At 42.1% G+C, this 12,762-nt stretch overlaps 1 protein-coding gene across 4 annotated transcripts in view; it reads left to right on the top strand.

Annotated features, from left to right (window-relative positions):
• Positions 1–319: 319 nt before the first annotated feature.
• Positions 320–12,762, top strand: part of LOC18432529 (NagB/RpiA/CoA transferase-like superfamily protein) — a 29,930-nt gene continuing 17,487 nt past the window's right edge. For 2 of the 4 annotated variants that reach the window (XM_088857140.1, XM_020666219.2), the window contains exons 1-2: positions 320–1,237; positions 1,950–2,069. In XM_088857140.1, coding sequence (XP_088713266.1) covers positions 712–1,237; positions 1,950–2,069 — 646 coding nt within the window. In that variant the 5' untranslated portion in view covers positions 320–711. Of the gene's footprint in view, positions 1,238–1,943; positions 2,070–12,762 lie in introns of all 4 variants that reach the window. The other 2 variants (XM_020666220.2, XM_006842632.4) reach the window with 1 other exon arrangement.

Below are 12,762 nucleotides of genomic sequence, written 5' to 3'. Positions count from 1 at the left end.
GCTTTTTTTAAAAGTGAGTCGTTTTTTATCTTTGCGGGACGAGTCAACCTATTAACTCGGATTTAATAACGTAAAATTAAAACTTTATATACAACCAAAAGTGAACTTTTATTACATCTACAAGGCCCTACGCTTAAAGCTTGTTCCTTCACAAATTGAGTTTATTTACGTAATAGTCGAGGGGGTTTATTTATCCATCCAAGGTTAATGCAGTCGTTGTCGACGTTAAAACTCGATAGCCACGGACAAGGATCAAACGATGAGTATCGCTTTCTCCTTTGAACCCTAGATAACCATTTTAAGAAACCTCACTCTCTCTCAATTTCAATGGAGAATTTCCCTTAAACCTGCGAATTTCTCCGTTTTCCTTTTCAACGGCCATGGAACCTCGAAATTCTTCAATGGAGCTTTTCCTGTTAAATAAAACGCCTCTGAATACCCTAGATAACAATTCTGTTGGAAGGAATACCCAAAAAAGTTACAGGAACTCGTTCCGCAAACGCATATAGTATAGATTACCACCGTTCGGTAATCCCTCCCGCTGGAATGACTGCCTTCTCGTTTGCGTCGTAGGAAGATTTTTTGCTGTAGCTGTAAGAGAGAAAGGAATCATCTTCGCCCACTAGCAATTGCACTGGAGAATACGAGAAGCTTTCATGGAGCATGTTTCTCTAATGAAAAAGGACTTAAAACCCTAGCTAGAGAGCTTCTATGGATGCAAGGCGAGTATCAAGAATGGTGATTGATCCAAAAGTGAGGCAAGTAGGGTTTGTTACTCCTGGTGCATCATCAGAGCCCATGAAACACATCATTGAGTCGTCATCCATGGCTTCTTCGAGTTCTGAACTCACACCAAGTGGGAATTCTCTTTCTCCCGTTATGATTCCTCCTCCTAGGCATGCTATACCAGTTCCTGTTCCATCTCCTCTTCGAAGGCCTTCAATTGGTGATAACATGCCATTAGGGAGCTATAACCCCTCTGATTCTTTACTTGGTGCTTCTCCTACGATATCACCCTCAAGTCGGAATGATGATGATAACCCTTATAGTGGTATTCCCTCTGTTGATCTCTCTGATGAGTTTTCGCCTCGGTGGATTGATAGGACGAATTCTGGCACTATTTCAAATACGAAGGCTGATGATTTTGGGCATAAATTGCCTCAGCTTGCATCTTCTTTTCCCTTTTCGAGCAATTTGACTGCTGTGTCAATGGTTAAAATGCCACTGCCAAGGCGAGGTGAGGCTCATTTTATTTATTATATCTAATTGGTATTTTATTTTATTCTTTATGACATTTAGGCGGTTGGGATTCCCAACCATGGCAGCGGCCTAGGGCACAGGTCAGCCACTTTGTGTACTGGGTGAAGGTGGGGTGACAAAAGTGGGGTGCGGGTTTGTCAATTATGGAATCTATTTTCTTATAAACTTAAATTTACATGTTTAAAAATATCAAACTGTAAAATTGTCAGATTTTGATATGCATTAGCTATTTAAGCGAAAATACACACATAACTTTAAACTGTAAAATTCCCCCAAACTTTAGCATAAATGTACATCCATAAGCATTTCAAATAATGTTCAACTTCAACACATTCCATTACCCCAAAAAACCTTTTGGCCTAATTTCAGCTCACCAAAAGGGCCTAGGGCAGGTACCCGGGCAGTTGGAGCTTGGTGCCTACCCAGGCAGCTTGTTATCCACCTTGGCCTACAGCCACGCCCAGGGCCATATAGCTCCAGGGCAGGACGATAAGACTTGCTGGTCGCCTAGGCGGTTGGGCGGGTGATTTTTTGAACATTGATTCAGGGGTTGCTTTGACAGTAGTGGATTGGTATATGTTCTTTCTAGGATTTTATATTCTTTAATGGGTATTATTTATCTATTTGCTTTAATAATTTGAGCTTTTTAATTTGGTGGTCACATATGGGAATTGCTTTGATAGGAGCAGGAGAAGTGGAGACTAATCATTCTATGAGTTCCAAGCCGTTGAAAGAGAAAACATCAAAAGCCGAGAGGCGTGCTCTACAAGAGGCACAACGAGCAGCCAAGGCTGCATCAAAAGAGACTGGTACTTGCATTATACATGTATTGTCATTCTATTGCTTTTGTTTTGTTGTTAGTGTTATTGTGATCGTTGTTATTGTTCTTGCTACTTCCATTTGTCTTTTAAGTAATGTGAGCACTTTTATTGTCATTGCTACAACTATATTAGAGCAAGGGCGGTTGAGATAACCTAGTATCATGGTAGTCTTCTTTTGCTATTGCTACTATAGTTTTTGTTGTCGGTTATTTTGTTGTGACCAGTGGGGAGCCAAATCGGACTCCGGTGATTTACTTGGACTCGCCCTAAGGGCAAGGCTGAGTACAATATATGTTTCAATAAATAATGACTATGCCCCTCTTATTACAAACTGCTGGTCAATGGCCTTTTGGTTAGCAATTATGGTCTATGCATTTCACTGGAGGGTTCAAATCCGTTCGGATGCCGCCCAAATTTTTTAACTTGGCCAGGTCAGTGACCAATTTCAACACGGAGCCAGGTTCGAAAACATTTCTTTCGAGGTATTTAATGCCCATGACTTGGAGTATCCAAGATGTAATGGGATCATGATGAGAACACCTCCAGGATACAATCAAGACTCACGAATCACTGCACAGACCTCTTATTGTGATTCGCCCTTGAACAGATTTGGCTTAAGTCAAGCTTCAATTTGATTAAAATTTGAAGGGTTGGGCTAGACAAATCTCAAATTACAGGGGCTCTTCCGTTTAAACCATAGTGAAAATGTAAAACATGGAAAGAAAACTCAAAAATCAATTTTGAATCGCGTACTTATAGAGAGGTATTGGTTTGGCTATTGACATGGTGGAGGATGCGTGGAAATCTTGTGTCAACCCTTATTATAAGAGTGACATGTATAAGACTTAGGACATGTAATAAGGCTCATAGGCGGTGAGGATAGAAAAAGTAACTGCCGTCAATAGGGTTAGCCATTGTCAAAAGCCTTAACTGTTGCAAAAAAAATCATGACGTTTAAGAAATGCTCTGAAAGGCCTTTGAAGACTTCACTGCTGTGAGAAGGATCGACTTTTCTTTCAACCGCAGTCAAAGGGTGATGAAACGGTTTGGCTGAACAGGTTGAAAGCATCGAGAAAGCCCCAAATATCTCTCTCTTCCAAGCCTCCAGAGATCTAAGGATCCTTCCCACTTATAAAACCATAAAGAGGCTTGTCTTTAGGTAATGTGGGACTAAAACTTTCATATAAGTTATACTTCTGCTCTAACTGAAAAATGGTCGTGCCCTTTGCTTGTTTTGAACGCCCTTTTCAATATTAATGCTAATGACACATATCAAATCAATGGTGAAGAAATATCTAAAAGAGATTATTTTTGATATCTTGTATAGATAATCCAAGAGAATGGAGAGATTGAGGAAGATATCACGCATAGAATTCGAGATGGGTGGGCGAAGTGGAGTTATGCATACGAAGTTTTATATGATCATCGTCTACTAATGAAACTGAAGGGGAAGTTCTATAGGGTGCCTGTAATGGCAGCCATGCTTCATGGTACAAAATGTTGGGCAGTCAAAAAACAACATATCCATAGGATGATTGTAGCTGTGATGAAGATGTTGAGATGAATGAGTGTTAAGACAAGAAAGGATAGAAATCGGAATGAATAAATCTGAGGGAACTTAGGTGTGGTTCCAATAAACGATAAATGAGGGAAAGTAGACTTAGGTGAGCTGGCCATATACATTGCAAACCTAATGCAGCTCCGGTTAGGAGACGTGATTTGGTTTAAGCGGAAGGTTCTAAAAGGGCAAGGGGAAGACCCAAAGGGGCATGGATGGAAGTAGTGAGAAGAGATATGGTGAATTATGGTCTAATGGAAGGTTTGGCCATTGATAAAGCATCATAATGGAATAGGATTTGTGTGGCTGACTCTAAATAGTTGGGATAAGTCTCAAATGATGATGATAGGACAACATACATCCAATCAGTATTTGAAGAATGGCTCTTGTTTTGGCTCTATGTCAATGAAGTAGCCAGGTAGTCTTAATATTGTTCTAAAGAAATTCATTTTGTATAGCAATATGAACTTACCACTTGTTATTTGTTTACTTCTTGTTCTATTGAACATGACATGTTTTTCACAAGCCATGTTTGGGTTTTGTTCGCATGATTTATAATGGGTTGATTGAAGAAGTCTGGATACTATGTTTAGTGTGTAGGATACTTATTTTTTAGTTTTTAAAATTTTGGAGGTCCTATTGTCGGGCTTTGCTAATTATATTTAGGAGTAGTTTTTCCGAAATTGTGTTCCATTCAGTCTCAAAATTTGGTGTTTATCCTGTCCAATAGTCAAATAACTAATGTCATGGTAGTGACTGTATTTGATTTTTCAATTGAGGCAGCGATTCAATTTTCGATTAGACTGTGGGTGTATGGGTGTTTAACGTTATCTTAAGAAATATTCTGCCTTAAGCCAACTTGAAGGAGTTAGGTGGGGCAGCCTCTGAAAGGATGAGTTATGATTTGTCAAAAGTGAGATCCTTAAATGGTTTGGAGGTGGAAGGGAAGGCTAATTTTTGCTAAGGACTTTCCTAATGTGTTCCCTCTCACCATTATAAGGACACAATTTTGATGTGATTCATTGGGTTATGAAGAAGATAACTCGTCCTATGGAAGGTGGGATCTGTCTTTGCAGATGTTTTTGGGCTGTGAGGAGAATGCCCAATTTTCTTCAATCATGTAGTGCCAGTGAGGCTTTTGATAATTGGCTATGGGAGGAATGAAGTTGTTGGACCTTCCTGTTTTATTCTTCTCTATTCCTTTGTTTTTGCAACTGGGATGTTCTTCATACCTGGTGGACTCTTTTTGGACTTCACATTTTCTCCTTGTATTTCTCTGTTGTCATCTTTTCTCAAAGAGGAAGAAAGAATCTGAGACTGGAGTTCCTTCGTACGTGGTTGAAATATTGGACTTGTACATGAAAGTCAAGTTTGTGGTGGTTGCTGGAAGAAGCAAGGATCACACCTTTTCACAATTGAATGGCTGGTATGAGGAGGAAGACCGATGTTCTTCTTGTGGCTATGGTTGGGGGCAGGGTTGGGTTGGGTTGGGCTGCAGTTCTAGTACGATATTGTTAAAGTCTGAGGAACTTTTAAGATCGTTGTGGGCTTCAGCAAAGGATTCTAAGCTGTGAATGGCCTTCATTAGATTAAATGAAAAAGCAACGTATCCAAGCTTATCCCGAGATCCTGAATGGTTATCGAATGGTGGACTTTAGGTAGCCCACTAGTTATTGAGATAGTGGATGTGGGAGGTATCTGACTGATAGATTTTATAAAATTTGGAATGCAGGCTTCTTTAATTTGGGGACATAATTAGGTTGCTTAAGAATTAAGGCAGACATGCACAATCTTCGTATTTAGTTCATGTTCTTTTCCAGTATTTTGGTGCTAGAGGATGATGGATTTGAGGGTGTATTGTGAAACTTTTTCTTAAGGCTGATGGGTGAAAGGGATTCAAGATTCTCACTTTCTGCTGGCAAATTGGACTCAGGGGAGTAGGTGCCCAAGCTTGAGTGGGTTGGGGGCTTTGGAATCATGAGGTTGAGTTTGGTTTATAGAGTATTTGTAAGGAATGAGTGGTTTTTTTGGTAAATTGTGGAGGGTCTGATAGGTTTCATGGGTTGGAAGATATCGCAAGTTTAAGGTTGGGGCATTCAAGAGAGGTCACTGGAGGAGTGGGGACAGAATTTTGAGAGATGGCAGGCAACAACTTTTGCTTTCCTGTCTTTTGCTAGATAGCAATAGCTCATAATAGGGGATGCAAGTCCGGTGATCATATGATGTGCTGAGGCATTGTCTAGAAAGCCCTTTTGGGGGCTTACTTGGTGGCATGATTAGGGTTCACTTAATTTGGTGCTTGTTTTCCTTGGAAAAATAGAATATGCTAAGGCGCATGAGTCGGGGTAGTTTTCCCGGAGAATAGGGGCTCAATTTTGCAGTTCTTTGCATGTCTTGGATGTGGACCTAAGGGGGGCAATAGTTAGGTTGAGTGTTGGCCAAGGTAATAGAGTTATTGGGTTTTGAATCTTGTTGAGTTTCTTTAATGAGCTATATGCAATAGATGGATGTGGCATTTATGGCGACCAGGGTGGAGAATCTATGAGGGGGCAATGACTTCGACATAGTGACAAGTTAAGGAGAAGATCTTTAGTGGTGCCCATCTAAAGTATAGAATATGCTAGTTTCCTAGAAAATGGTTAACACCTCTTCTTCTTTTTTTTCTTTTTTGGAAACTGTTGACATTAGGTGAACACCTCTCTGTTTTGAGTTTGTATTTAGTAAATTGTCTTCCTAAAATTTTTGTTTATGCGGTTCCTACGAGACAATTAAGTCTAATAATACTTATGTAACTTTAAGCCATACGGCATATTTGAATCTTCCCCCTACTGCTGCTACTTTGTGGGGTGTATAAAAATGTATAAGAAGAAATTCACCCTCTGAAATGGCTCCCACCCTTCCTCTCCGCCCATCCCGCCCTTCCCGTCCATCCCATTAGACTCCCCACGCTGGTCACGTTGCTCCCTCTCGCTACCCTTTTTCTTCTAACCCCTTTCGTCCTAAATATCCCCATGCACCTATCCCTCTCTCTACGAAACATACACCCAACTTCTCAAATTGCAGAAGGCCTTTCATTACGATACCTCTCCACAGGTTGCTTCCAATCCTCTGCTCGCTCCTCTTCGTATCTCCCTTCCACTTTCCGCTCCATTCTCCATCCCTGTGGGTGGTACACACTTTACCTTCCTTGAAAATGCCCTGAGGTTATCACTTGTGGGAAGATTTCAGCCCCAATGAATTGATGTTAAAGGAATCCAGAGGTGGGTGGCGAAAACATGGACGTTATTGAACTTTCCTGCTGGAAACTTTCCCAGGGGAGTTCCTTTCTCTTCTGCCTTGGAGGAACCTCTGCATAAAGTTTTAAGGAGCCTAAAACCTTGGTTCAAGGGGCCAACCCTTTCGTTCTCTAAATGGAACGAAGAGAAAGGCGCAACAAAATTGTAGAAGATATGGCTCTAAGCCACCCACATTCCCCTCCAGGCATGGAATGTCGACACCTTCCAAAAGATTGGTGAAGCCTGCGACAAGTTCATCTCAGTTTGTTGGACCTCTGCTGCCACCTCCCCTCTCAGCACCATTCAACCCCTGATCGAGGCTCTCATCCTGGCTCATATTCTCAAATTCCTTTGGCTAGAGGCCGATGGCCTCTTCTTCAGAGTCTTGATCGCTTGGTCGACTGCATCAAGGACTGAACCACAATTTACAGATCAACGACCTTCTATCGTGCCATGTGCAGAGTGGACTAAGGTGACTCAAAAATTGAATTGTCGCGACAATTTCATAAATCAAAGGGTTCCAAGGGAAGATCGATCTGCCGCTATGACGGTCCCATCACTGCAAACTCAAATCAACACTCGAGCTCAACCACCTCCGCCACACGTCGTTCAACCAGTAGCCCTCAGGAATGACTCATGCTCTTCGCGGCTGTCTCTCATACACGTGGAACCACCCCTTCCAAACTGTTTTCATGCGACGTTTTCCCTCCATGAAATGTCTCAATCGTGTGTTGATGGTTCTTTTGTCGCTACTTTCCTGCTGTTGCCTCTGGCCACCCACATGGCAACCACCCCCTCATCCAATCAGCTTTCTTCGATAGACAGGCTGGCCGCCATGCATTCCTCGCCTGTGCCCTCTACAGCTCACTTTTCAGCCACCAACTCTAGCATGCCTCTATGTAATCATGTGGCCTCCTACCTACCACTCCTTCCTCCTTCCCCACGTGGCAAGGATGCTCCTCATCCAATGATTACCTTTTCCAAATCTCAGGTTGATCGAGAGGAAAGTGGCTCCCCTGGCCACGTCAGCCATCAGCCCCTTCTCCTACTCCATCCCGTGCGCCGGCTCTCCTTCCTTGGCCCCCATACCCTATGTGACCTTTGTTCTCGATCATCCCTCGACCACCCTAGCACCAAGGCAACCATCCATCATTCCTTCATGGCCTCTTGTGTGGAACACGGGTGGTTTGACTCTAGAGATCTCACCAACCGCAAAGCCCTTTTCCCCCCCAAGAATTGTACCCTCAGCGCTCATAGGCCCTCCTTGACTATCCTCTTGGATCATCCAACGGTTTCCTCTTCATGAGCTATGGGCTCTACCTCTATCTCCCCCTTCACTCCCCGGTGCCTTGCATTGGCCCTCACCACCCTTCTCGCAAGGCCTTTCCCCCAGCTCCTGGTCCACCCCTCTCGCGTCAACCCCCTATTGTAGGTTCCTCTCCTACTTCTCGTTTCTCAAGTTTGTCACCCTATTAGAGTCAACGACAACCCATCAATAAAAGTCAGACCTCAACCCCACCCTATGGTTCGCTAAGCCCTCATCCTGTCATAAACTCATCCAAGGAGGCGATGGAGCTAGCCTTTCCCCTTTTTTCACTCCATCAAACTCCTCCCACGCCCTCCGACCCATTCTATCAACCCTTCCTCCTCTCCTTTGTAACCCTTAATCAGACCCCTATTTGTGTACTTCCCTTCTCATAACCGCTGGAATCCTCTCTGGTATCCTCCTTTCCCTCTCTTCCCTCACCCTGTGGACACACTCTGCACCCCCAATAAACTCTCTTCTGATTGTCCCTTGAATCCTCAGTTTTATCTAGGATTTCACTCGGTAGCTTCTAATCGGAATCGGCAGCCTTGGTCGATTCCTCTTTTGTTCATAACTTGGACTGTGCCCAACGCGACACTCTGAAAGTCATGAGGGTCCAAATTCAATGGCCCCAAGGAGGTTTTGAAAGAATTCATAGCTGCTGAAATCAACTTCCCATCCAAAGCCAAGAAAAAGGGCAAGACAAAACTATTTAACCTCCTGGTTTTTGGGGTAAATTATGACAAAGGACAACCACCGGCCCCCTAATCTTCACTTCCCCTTTGGCCTCTGCAACCAGATCTCAGTCATCGTGCCCCATGAGGTGCTCCGACCAATCTCTTCTCTCCCGATGAGAATCTTGATGTGGATTATCTATGGCTTGGGCCACCCATAAAAGAGGAGTGTGGTTCGAGACATCTGTGCTAAGTGCTCACGCTCCCTCTTGGCCTTGATCGAAGCCAAGGTCCGCTCCTCGATATCATTAGGATATGGGGATTCAGACCTTGTAGGTGGATTGCCCTCAAAGCACAAGGAGCCTCGGGCGGAATGGATTATTTGGGATCCCACCCTTCATGATTGGCTTGATTGTTTTATTGGCCAATTTTTCGCCACAATAATTCTTTCTAAACTCTCAGATAGGCTGCTATGGAAGTGCTCAACGGTCTACGATCCCAATGTTGATAACCTCAGCCCTCCTTCTGGGCAGAATTGCAAACCATTTCAGCCAGGCCTCCGGCCACCTGGTGCTTGGGCGGGGACTTCAATGACAGTCGTTGGTCCTATGGCTGAAACTTCAACCATTCTATATCATTGGGTATGGTTCAATTTTCTGATTTCATTTTTCACAACCAGCTTATTGACTTACCTCTTGAAGGAGCCCCATGGTCTAACCATTTCATAAACCCCTCCCTCTCAAAGATAGATCGTTTTATCATCTCTTTGGAATGGGACAAAGCTTTCCGGGTCACCCATTTTGTTGTTTACCCAAACCAACGTCGGACCATCTCCCAATACTGCTTGAAACTCGTGGCTCGAAACTCGTGGCTCGAAACTCTTTCGGTTTGAATCTTGGTGGATCAATGAGCCAAACTTCAAACACTTGTTGGCAGCTTCGTGGAACTCCTTTCAAGCCCATGGATGGGCGGCGTTTCGGGTTCAAAGAAAATTGCAGCTGCTGAAATCCACCCTGAATCCTGGAAGGCCCAACATTTCAGGGAATTTCCGGTCTTTGAAGGAAGCCTTGCTTCATGACATTCAATTGTTGGATGAACTGGAGTCTAGACCTCTATCACCATTTGAGTGTGAGCAGCGTTCAAAGGCCATGCTCAACTAACATGCCACTCTCCATAAGGAGGAGGTATACTGGGCCCGAGAGAGCATGGCTAAATGGTTAAAGCTGGGAAACATGAACACGGGATTCTTCCACAAGATGGCGAATTGTAGGAGACGAGAGCATTCGATCACCCATCTCAAAGTTAATAACTCTGTTATTGACCGACCTCATCTCATTGCGCAGGTTGTCGTGCTCTTCTTTGCCAATGTCTTTTCTTCCTTTGGCTCGAGACCCATAATGCATGATATTACCTTCCTTTCTCTTCCTCCTAAAAAAGTTGCATGGTTGGAATGACCTTTCTCAAATGTCGAAATACTCATGGCATTTGTGCCCTGATCGAGCTCCTGGGCCAAACGGGTACCCTATAGCAGTATAGCCTTCTTTAAACTTTCTAGGAAGTCATTCGCCCCGACATTATCGAGTTCTTTTAGGAATTCCGTTCTAGAGGGGTCATAAACAGAGCTACGAATGCAACCTTCCTCACCTTAGTCCCAAAAATTGAAGGGGCCAAAGAACTAAAGGATATCACCATAAGCTTGGTCAACAGCTCCTACAAACTGCTATCCAAGGTGCTTGCATCTAGGCTTAAGGATGTTTTAAACTCAGTCATCTTCCCCACCCAAGGAGTATTTGTTAAGGGATAGGGCATTAATAGCCCATGAGTGCATCCATTCTCGATCCATCTCGAACACCTTGGGACTAGTCATAAAACTAGATTATTATCATCTATTTGCAAGGCAGCTATTTTCTTTTTTATTCTACATTTATTTTTATAGTACCTTCCCACAATTATAACAGACAGGTATTCTACTTCTTTCCCTAGTTCTTTTAAAATTATGTTTTGGAGAGAATCTGTTGGAAAATCTTTCTTTAGCAGAAGTTCTATTGGATTCTGCCTTATTGCTATATTTTTTATGTTTTCTTTTAATAGTATGTTTGGAGTGAGACAGTGTATTGAATCCAAACTGCTCACAGAAATCTCCCAACTCTTTCTTTCCAGTCATCTTTTGCTTTTCGAGTTGCCTTTTTAATTTTAAATCAGTACAAATGGCAAGCCCTTCGGCACAAATTTCAGCCGAGAGTTCTCCTAGTGTATATATAAAGAATAGGGTATTAATCCTCCATGTTTATTTTTCAATCGAGTTTTGACCTTCTCGGCAAAAAGATGGGGTAACCCGGCTATAAATTTTTCGTTCTAATACTAGAAAGGAGTCTGGAGAAGAACACATCCTCGTACCACTTATAATGGGATATGTTGGGCATCTAAGATTAGAAAGAAGATCCTCAGATCTAGCATCCAGTAGTGCAGTACTTCCCACAAAGTGGAGTGTAATTGTATATATTAACGTATTAGCTGCATCACCTTCACTATTTATTATATCATGGCCTTCATTCTTAACCGCCCACTGCCTTGTGGCAGTTAGGATTTTGTTTTTTTCATTTTCTTCCATATGAAAGTCCCACCATCCCCTTAGCCCTCCTGTAAACTCACAGGCAATGGCTTTAGCTATTTCTTGGTTGGGATTCCCACTTATTTTGCACACAGCCGCGTACAGTCATATGTTTCATTAAATCAAGTATTTGATTTTCAGACATTCCGTCGATATTCCAGTTTACAATTGATCTCCCTGAATATGATACGGAACTAGTAATCAGGTCTTCCTCAAACTGAAGATCTACTGGAGTAGGCCTCGGATAATACATTCTAGTTTGAGAAGTTGGTCTTACTTTTCTCCCATAGTCTATTCTATTAACTTCAAGGCTTTCTGTTTTAAAGGCCTGTTCTATTTGCTGGATTTCATTATTAGATAAAGATTCTTCTTGAAGCATCATGGCTCCTTGATCAGTAGCCACTCCTTTCCCTTTTAAGCTCAGTTTTGCCAGTTTCTTTACCAATTCATCAATCAATTCTTTATTGTCGTCTTTCTTCTTTATTCCTTGAAGGCTAAACTGTTCTTTACTGAGCACTGGAGGAGGTTTGAACAAAAGAGCTTTTCTTTCGTTGATGTCGATTGTTTTATTTTGAGGTTTAACAATCATATTTTCTATTCTCGTTGTTTGCTTTCCAATAGTCTGAAGGCAAAGATTGGTATAATTATTTTGCTCAATAATGTGAGGTATGGCATTTATTTTATGAGTATGGTACTCTGTCTTTTTTGGAATAACTTTATAGGGAGAAGCCTTAGTTTCTGGTTTGTCTTCTAATGCTCCTTTTAGTTGAAGGCTCTTTTCAGGAGGGTCAATACTATGTATTTCTTCTCCTTTTGTTGTATGGAAGGTTTGATATTGGTTTTCTAGAATATTAAGACCAAAATTTGGAATTGGTATTTCCTTTTCTTTTAGGGTATATCTTAACCAGTTAAAGAACTTTATATTCTGTTTAGCTTTCTTTCTGAATTTATTGAATCTTTTATGGAATGCATCCAATAACTCTTGAGGGAATTCAGCTAGATATCAGTCTCGTATATCTTTATTTTCTTCAGATAAGAAGTCGTTCTTAAGTCCTTTATCTATTCTGAATTTTTCCTCTTTGTGGAGAGTAAGAATATTAAAATCCAAATCAGATGATGTTGGTTCTTTATCTGGGGAGCTAGTTTCATATATCCTATATACTGGTTGTTGTATATGGCTGTTTGTTCTTGTTAATCCATCAATTATAGGTCTTCTAGTAGTTTCTTACTCGGTTTGTGGTACCGAAGAAGTAGAAT

This window comes from Amborella trichopoda, chromosome 13 (assembly GCF_054954075.1).
Source record: "Amborella trichopoda isolate Santa Cruz 75 chromosome 13, AtrichopodaSantaCruz75HAP2 v2.0, whole genome shotgun sequence".
Classification (NCBI taxonomy): Eukaryota; Viridiplantae; Streptophyta; class Magnoliopsida; order Amborellales; family Amborellaceae; genus Amborella; species Amborella trichopoda.
Note: the sequence above shows the minus strand (reverse complement) of the source record. Positions and strands in the feature narration are given on the sequence as shown.